This window comes from Alligator mississippiensis, chromosome 2, assembly GCF_030867095.1.
Source record: "Alligator mississippiensis isolate rAllMis1 chromosome 2, rAllMis1, whole genome shotgun sequence".
Lineage (NCBI taxonomy): Eukaryota > Metazoa > Chordata > Crocodylia > Alligatoridae > Alligator > Alligator mississippiensis.
The window spans coordinates 209389568-209398930 of NC_081825.1; the positions used below are offsets into that span (position 1 = coordinate 209389568).

Genomic DNA, 9363 nt, shown 5'->3' on the forward strand with positions numbered 1-9363 from the left:
TCTTTAGAAATAAGGTATCTATCTCTTACTTTTTTTTTCTACTTACTTATTCACTGATCTTTTTTCTTTAATTTGTAAATCAGTTACATTTATATTTACTTGAAACTTAAAATAATTTGCACACTCCTAGTATTATATTCAAACAACTCTCACACCAGACAAACAGTTGCTCCTTTTGCCAATGTCTATTATAGATGGTGGTACATATTGCTTTCATGCTTCCTATTGGGCCCTCCTAACTTGCTGACAGCTGCTATCAGTTGTCTCAGTGATTTTTTTTTAAATAGTTCTATATTCAGTTTGTTCACACGATAAAACATGTTCCAGACTTTGTTTTGAGCACCCTCATGAAGTATGTGTTGAAATTTCATTACAGACGAAATGAGCTGATATCCCAGCTCTTGCAAGGGTAACATATTCTTGCAGTTGTGGCTGAGGATTGATGGTATGGCTCGCATATCATGAACTACAGATAGTGTTTTTCCTATGTTGGAAGAGGTGTAACAGTTTAGCAAAGATTGAAATAAAAGTACTTCTATCCTAGTTATAAAGTTTGTGGATAGCATTTACCACTAATCTGTATGTTTTGCTAATATTTTTTTTCTAAAATATGCTAAAGTATAAAAGTTTGCCTTGATAAACATTGTTCATGTTGTACAGTTCTTGACTTATTTGTGTATCTACCCTTTAAAAATAAAACTGAAGAATGTACTGATTGGGTAAATACAGGGTGAAGGATTTATTGCCTTGAGTATAGACAAAGTTGTACTAAAATCTTGTGCCAGGTTTGTTTTAAGAACCCAAAGTTAATTGAAACGCAATTAAAATCAGGAAGTTTTTAAATTTTTGCCAAACAAGCATTACTAATCTAAAAACATCTCAGAGTAATCCAAAAATTATCCAGGATCTTTTTATTTTTCTTGTAATTTAGTTATTTGCTCCCCTTTTAATTGTGCTTGCCTCCTAAATATTTTAGGATACTCTGATGGAAATTCATATCCGGCTCCGGCCTATTGCAACCCTGTTCCTTGGAAACCAATACATGTGCCTCCTCCTAAGGAAGACCAGAATGTTACAGTGAAGAAAAATAAGAGACCAGTATCCAGTCAGTCATATAGGTCTTCATCTATGGTAATTCTTAAGCCCAAGAGCAGTCTTTATATTGGATCTTTGAACAGAAAACAGAGATAGTACAAGAAGCAAAATAAGTTTTAATTGGATTGAATTAAGTAGGTTATAAAGTGCAAAGCTATTTCTTGGCTAAGAACATATTTTATTACAGTGTGCTTAAAGGCAGCATTTTGCAATGTGCTTGCAAACAGTTGTGGTCTCTGTTATTAAGTAAGGAATATTTTTTCATACTTTTAACCTAATTTTCAAAGCTGTGTTAAAATGACTTTTTAAGTAAATCAGTTTAAGTCACTCAAGTGACCTTTTTATATTTAACTGTAAGAAATGTAACATGTAGCCAATTGTAATGTAGCCAATAAAATATATATGGTTATCTTTTGAGAATTTCTCATATTGTGCAAGTGGTTGGTGTTTTCATTTTGAAGAGCTTTGTTTTTATGGAGATACTAGTTGGGCTTTCATGCTGATTATTTTAAAGATACAGTCAGTTATAGCAAGCTTTTTAAAAGCATTCTTTTGTAGGGTACTAAAGTAAAAAATATTCAAATTTCTCTTAGAAATTGAACAGCGAGTATTACAAAGCCAACCTTGTATTACATATACTTTGCATTATATTTCATGATCTGATTATCTTGACTCTTCAGGTAGGGCAACATAAAGTTAAATGAATGACACCCTAATGCTGATTTTTCTTTCAAAGTAAAATATTTTTTGCAGTCATTAATGTAAGTCTAACAATCAATTTTAAGTCAATGCTTGCTCCTTACTGGGTGGTAATAAATTAAAGCTTTATAGTAAATGTCTGGAATATGCAAAAATTACATTAGAGATAATGTGAATATGATTTCTAAAACTAATTTTCAAACAGTGGATTTCATAAACAGGTTCTAGTTCTGAATAGATGTCATGATAATTAGTTACATAAACACATTTTTATGTTCATGTGATTTGTTGTGTTCAAACATACAAAGAAATGTAAAATATAAATATCCCAAACAAAACATCTTTGTCATCCAAAATGAAATTACACAAGGCTCCTGTAACAGGCAACCCTAGCCCTGTTACTGGGATAGGACTGAAGGATAAGAAACGCATACAAAGACCTCTCTAACAGTAAGACTTTTGTGACCTGGAGAGACCCAGAAAGCATGAACCTGACCTGCTGGGGGTGAAACTCGCATGGGCAGGGCACTGGGATGAGGCTGCAGACTGGCAGGGAGCAGCATCTGGGAGTGAGACAAGTAGGTGGGGCTGGGGAGACCCCGAGATCTTGGGGTGGTGATGGGCCAGGGTAGAGCCCCAGTTCTGTGGGCAGAGCCAGCAGATTGCATCTCTGCCTTGGGCCCTAGGAAGGGGACAGCAGATTGTTGTCACCACCCCAGGATCCTGGGGTCTTCATGAAGACCAGCCAGGACCCACGTGGACAGGGCCTGAACCCCAGGCTGAGCGCATGACACTGGCCCTGGCCCATGCAGGGTGTTGGGGTCCCTGTAGTGCCTGCTTTGGATCCATCCGCCCCAGCCACGATGAGCAGCAGCAGCGGGCAGCCATGAGATGGAGGTGCCTTTACCCCAACGGGCTGGAGCTGCTGCCTGACTTTGTGCTGCCCAATTTTAGAATTGGCAGCTCAAGCACAGAGGCAGCAGTGGCTGGACAGAAGCTGCTGCTGGGCACTGGGCAAAAGTGGAGCCTGGTAGTCCCCCTCACCACTGCCAGGCCCTTCTTGCTGCAGGTGCTCTGAGCCTGTGCAGCCATGGCATAGGCTCATAGTTTCATAGCCATGGCTCTGGGCAGCTGCAGCAAGAAGGGCCCCTGCAGCACTAAGGGGGAGGTGGCCGCGCTCACCACCAGCTTGCACATTTTCTTAGTGCCCAGCAGCAGTGTCTGCCAGCTGCTGCTGTTCCATGTCCAGGCCACTGACACTGAAGCCAGGCAGCAGCACAGAACTGAGCAGCAGCTCTTGCCCCTCGGGGTAGAAGGGCAGCCCAGAGACGTGGGTGGCAAGGGCCCTGGCTGAGACACCCTTACTGAAGCTGCTGCCTGCTGTCGACCTGGAGCAGCTGCTATAGCTGCTCCAAAGTGCCAGCCGTCTGCAGACCCATCACTTATAGGGAGTTTTGGTGAGCTGTTGTGCAGGGCAAGGTGCGTTGACCCAGCCCATGACAACTCTGCAGTAACTCCCTATGTGGCCCACAGGCACAAATAGTTGCCCACCCCTGCACTAGAGCAACAAAACTGCCAGCTGCTGTGAGGGCCAAGCTGCCTAGCAATAGGCTTCACAGAAGCTGCACTTCAGGCCAGGACTAAGCTGAAGGCTGCAAACAGGTAGACTGTTAATGAGGAGCAGCTGGCCCAGGACTAGACTTATCCCAGAGGCTCTAGTTGGGATAATGGGAAGCCCCTGCAGCAAAGCTGGGAGGCAGGGATCAGCTGACCAGTAGAGGCAGGGCTTGCCAGTATATAGACTCGGGGCTCACTGGTCCTGAGTGTTGGAAAAAGAAGAGCCTTCCTGCTGAATGTAAGGGAACCTAGGTCCACAAGGGTATCCAGGGGTCAAAAAACCCAAACCCCTGTGCTGCTCCCTTGCAGCACGGAGAACAACTGAGCACTCGGTATGCGGCACCACATGGCTGTGCTTGTCCGGATACGCCCAAGATGCACATCTGTGTCCCAGAAAAATTCTTGTTCGTTTTTGCTATTAAAAGATGTGTAAATGGGAAGTTTTAATCCCTGGGCAAGCAAGCTGCTGCTGAGTGGATATGGTGCCAATGAAGATTGTTGCTGCTTTCTCCAAGGACAAGCTTCTCTCTAACTTTGGAGCAGACTATTTGTGATTACAATTCTTGAAAAGATTTTGTAGTTGCATGGCATCTAAAAGCCTAATATTTCCTTGGCCTGTTAGCTTAGATACCAGCTGAGATAAAATGTAGAAAATGTGCTAGTTGTGTTGGGTGATTTCCTAGTTAGAGGCTAGATCCTGAGTCAAGTGAAAATAAGAACGGTCCAAGGAATTACCTAAGAAAACAGACATTCTAGCATGTGAGAACTGTCAGGTCATAATGAAGCCTAAATGTGGTCACAGCGGTCAGGAAGGACAAATCATAAGAGACGTTACAGCAGCTCTACATTGTATGAGATTTTGGTAGTGTGCTTATATTTTTATCTGTTAATTTTGGATTTGAGTTCCATTTTTACCTTTTCTGAGACTTGGATTTAACAAGGCTGTACTTTAGAGCCTTTTCTCATTGACACAACCTACTCATACTTGAAGGTTTGCATCTTTCCTGCGTCCCCTTTCACATACTGTGTCAGAGCTTTGACTTATTCGGATGCTGCTCTTTTGAGTCCAAACTTGTGTTTCTGATTTGCATTCAGTGCATTTCTAGTATTTACAAAAAATTAGCATTTAGAAAAAATAGCATTTTTCTATCTTTTAGAAAGCTTGAAAACAAGAATTAGAATGGAAATGCTTAGTCAACTTCAACCACAATGCTCTTTGGAGTTTCTGGTATAAGAACTTTTGATATATTTTGAATTTTTATGCCATTTGACCTACCAGAGGCTCACCACAGGCAGTCTAATATGCTTGCCTGATATTATTGGGATATTTTGTATTTTTGCTGTGTGATGTTGCTGTGTTTGTTTCCACTGGGAAAGCCCTACCTGAAAGTGGAAAGCAAACTTTTTTTCATGTGGAATACTTTCGCATCTTTAGCTTGTTTGTCTTCCAGGAGTTATTTTTTAAATGCTGCTCTAACCTGATTAGGATATGTAACTATTTTACTTGAATGGAGAAATAGTGATACTGTTAGCATATTGTGCATTTAATGCACAGTGTATATGCCATTTTCCTTCAACTCGCTCTTGATCTAGCATTTCTAATTTACAGGAACTTCTGAACTCACAACAACCTTCATCTCCAATGGAAACAGAGACTAGAGGAAGATAAAACCGTTAGTGACATACTCCTCTGCCTCCCATATAAGGCATCACACATGAAATAAAAGGAAGTCATCTTAAGTCATGGTAATTGGTAGTGATACTTATTTGGTCTAGATAACATGATACTACATATGCTCATGATATAATGGAAACTTCTGCTACACAATACACCAGAGATCACACATTTCAATTAGATTTGATCCATTTTTAGATTTCATTCTAGGTAAATAATTACATTCTTTTTAACATATAAGCACTTTACTTGCGATGTCAAACATACAGCCCACAGGTGTCTAGACTAACTGGCCCTGTACACTGGCTCTGGTGTGCACAAACTGCCTGGGACCTAATCTGGACCAGCCCTGGAGTCAATGCACAGGGCTAGTCTGGAGGGACGTTGCATGTAGCCTATACCACAGATGCCCTGAGTTGTGTGTGGCACCATGTGCAGAGCAAGCCCTGGAATGGGGCTGGTGTATGCTATATGTGGCATGTGGGCTCGAGGTGGTGCCACAGGTGCTGCATACAACACGGGGTTGCTCTGGGCCTGGGCTACAGACTCATCTGCCCTGTGGGGCCAATTGCAGGGGCCTCTTTTGGGTTAGAAGTTGTACTCGTGCCAGATAAGGTGTCCAGTATTACCTCTGCCTGCTGCAGGTACCTGATGCACAAATGCAACAAGGGGTAGTGATGCTCATGGTCTAGATGCAGGCCACTGCTTATGTGCTCCAAAGGGTCCTTGACATGTCTGTTAGAGGAGGATGAGCCCTATGGGTAAGTGTTCAGCAAAATGAGGGCATGGTGTGCCTTCACATCTTTCTGTACATAGGGGAGTTTGTGTGCCAGCCAAATCCTGTGAGGCCTGAGCAGCAAAGTTTGGCATGAGTCAGAGGTGGTTCTTCAGAGTTATGGAGGGGTGGGAAGCAAAGTAAAGGAATACAAATTCCCCAGTCTCCCAGACTCTGGCAGCGCCGTGCGCCACCGAGAGGTTCTGCTTGTAATGGGTCATGAGCGCCCTGAGGGGCTGCTGCTGCCACCATTGGTGAGGGCTGTGTGCCTGGGGGGAGGGGGGGGGCAGGTGTGTGGCCAGGCCCCCCGCCAATCCCATACCCACAATCCCTTCCCACAATCCACCCACAGACCCTGCACAAACCAAGCCACAAACCCCATACCGACAACCCCCCCCACAAACTCATCCATGAACCTCACACCCCCACCCACAAACCCCACATCCAAAAATCCTCCCACAATCCACCCACAAGTCCTACTCCCCCCACAAACCCCACGTACACACCTACAGCCACCCACACCCCCTCCCCACAAACCCTTCCCCCCCTGCAAGCCCCACACCCCCCCCACAAATCTCATCCCCCACCCAGATGGGACAGGACCTATTGCTGGGAGCTGTGGCTGCAGGGGCAACTGCCATACTGTAGCCTTGCTCCATGCCCACACCAGTGCTAGGACATGTGGCCCCATCCTGGGTGGGGTTCCTGGTCCTAAGAACCATTTGTGGGGGGGTGAGGTGGCAATGGGGGGGTGGGTGATGGGCATGGGGGATTGAAGACTCAGTGGGGTCTATGGGTGTATGTGATGAATCGGGTGGCAGCAGGGGTGAGTATGAGAAATGGGGGTGGGGGGATGAAGGATCGGGGAGTGGTCTGTGTAGAATAAGCCACCAAAATTGGGCTTGAAGCCCTGCAACCCCCTCTTAGAGCAGCCTGTGCAGGGGGAGACTGGCCTGGAAGGGAAGGGGCTTGCCCAGTTCAGTCCCTGAGCCCCAGTCAAGGGCTTCCCAGGACAGGTATGGTGATCGCTGGGGCCTGGGCATGGGCACAGGGAGCAGAACAGCAAGGCCTGGCATTCCTCAGAACCACAAAACAGCGGGTGGGACAGCTGCAGCTGCACCCAAGTCCTGGTGCTGGGAGGGAGTTTCTGATGGGGTGGTGGGGGAGAGTGAGGTGAGGGGGCAGGCAGGGGCTGTGGATCAGGAATGAGGGGCACTGCTGGGGCTGCGGGTTGGGAGTCAGGGGCAGGGCATCGGCATATCAGTGCTGCTCAGTGTGGCAAAGCTGTGGGTCTAGCTGCAGCTGTCCTCACATCCTACTGAGAGAAGGGGGCAGGGGCAGCTCTGATTTTTCTATGATAAACAAACCACAAGCAAATGTGTATAGATATTTAGAATGTATTTTATTATGATGATAGAGGCACTGTTGGGCTTCCAAATTGCTTTAAAATTGTAAATATGTCAATAAAACTTTTCCCACCTCATCTTTCTCTCTCTCTCTCTCTCTCTCTCTCTCTCAATATAGGTATATCTAGACATATATTGGTGGTGTTTCATTTGAATTGTGGAAGAACATGGATTTGGGGTATTTTAATGAGAGAATTTGGAGTTTTTTAAATTAGAGAATTTGCAATTTTTAAATAGGATCCCTGCTAGTGAGGCAAGTGGTGGGACCCGGGCAGAGGAGCTTGCATAGGGCCAGCATCGGGGATCCAGGTGGAGGGCAGATGAGGTGGCTGACCTCCTGGCCATTTGGAGCCAGGAGGACATGCTTCGACAGTTCAAAGCAGGCCACCACAATGACCACATCTTCTGGGTGATAGTTGCCCAGATGGCAGAGTGAGGGGACCAGAAGACATTACAGCAGTGCCACACGAAGGCCAACTGTGCAGCCATGGCCCATTTGCAGCTGGCCCAGAGGTGCAAGTGGCTCTGCTGCAGTGTGTGTACCACTGCTCAGGCAGCTGTGCAGTCCCCATTTGGATCTGGCAGGCATGTAGCCATCAGGTTCAAGGGGGTGGATGCTGCAGGAGGCAGCAGGTCACAGCCAGGCAGTAACCCTCACTGCCAGACTGCTGCAGTGGGTAGAGGGTGCAAGGGGTAGAGGGTGCAGGGGCCACTCTATGTTAGGGCTGCTTCAGCAGTCCAGCTAGCACAAGGGGCTAGTGTCCCTAGATCACAACTGGCCAGGCCTCAGAAGCTCCTGAGGGCAAGTAGCCTCACCAGGGCAGCTTTTTATACTGCTGGGGCCAGCACAGGTGCTGGCCCCAGCCTCTAGCTCCCCCTGGCTGAAGATCCAGGAGAAGCTGGGCAGCATCAGTTTGCCCCAAGTGGCACGATTTGCCCCACACCAAAGTGCATGTTCAGACGTGTGTGCTGAGGCACAAATCTCTGGCACTAATTTGTGACACTGTTACTTGAACTGCTGCAATCACATATGCCTGCATGTGTGGATGCATCCTAAGAAGCAGGAACTTGTAGACCAGGGGGTCAAACATAAGTCCTGTAGGCCATATCTGGCCCATGGAGGTGCTGTGTCCAGGCTACCAGTGGGTCACCACAAGTTGAGGGTATGGCTCCAGGTGGGGAGTGGCCTGCCATGGAATCCAGGACCCTTGGACTTCTGTGGACATGGCAATCAGGGGTAGAAAGGTAAGTGAGGGCTGACACAGGCCTGGTTGCCCACTGGTCGCTTTGCCCTTCACTAATCTGGCGGCCCTAGCAGCTCTGCTGCAAGCACCACTAGCCACTGCCCCATCACATATGCTGTAACTGAAGCCAGAGCTGTCACTGCTGCTTACTCTATGCCACAGCCAGAGCAGCAATGGTGGCTCCAGCTCTGGCTTAGGGCACATGGTACATAATGGGAGCTGGAGCTGTCTCTGCCACATTCACTGGGTGGGAGCTGGAGCTGATTGGGCTGGATCTGGCTCACAAGGATCTCCATGCCCTGTGGCAGGAGATCAGTTTAGCGCCCCTGACATATTCTCTTATATCCTCTTTTTATTTATTTATGGAGTTTGACACCAGTTTTTGTTCCATCTGCTACCTCTCTCTGATGTCTGCTTCTCTCCAAGGGACTGGAAGAAGGGTACCGTGATGCACCAAAACTTGTCTAAGTCTATCATAGCCATGCAGTTGATTCAATAAAAGATATCACCCATAAAAACTGTTGCCTCTTGTACATTTCCTGGACTGTCATGGCTACATCGCTTTAACGCTACCACTACTGCACTGTTATAATGTTCTCATAATGTTTTATATAGATTGTTTGGATATTTATAGATACGTTAAACTTCTGGTTCATTGCACTTTATTTTTTATAGAGTCAGATTCTGATCTCTAGTGTATCATGGAACATTCCCTGCCAGGTATCTGAGGTTAGCTTGGCTATAAAGATTTAGGAGAAATCTGGATTCCATAGATGCACATTCAGGATCAAAGCTTATTTCTTTTAACAAGCATGGGTATATGGGCTTTGCAAAGTGAAACTCTGCCTGGAG

General features: G+C 46.1%; 1 protein-coding gene across 1 annotated transcript in view; it reads left to right on the forward strand.

Annotated features, from left to right (window-relative positions):
- CCDC34 (coiled-coil domain containing 34) overlaps nucleotides 1-5151 on the forward strand; it is a 41352-nt gene extending 36201 nt beyond the window's left edge. Inside the window, exons 6-7 of the mRNA XM_014602116.3 lie at nucleotides 977-1131; nucleotides 5021-5151. Of these exons, the coding sequence (XP_014457602.2) occupies nucleotides 977-1131; nucleotides 5021-5080 (215 nt within the window). The 3' untranslated portion in view covers nucleotides 5081-5151. The remainder of the gene's footprint in view (nucleotides 1-976; nucleotides 1132-5020) is intronic.
- The last annotated feature ends 4212 nt before the right edge of the window (nucleotides 5152-9363 follow it).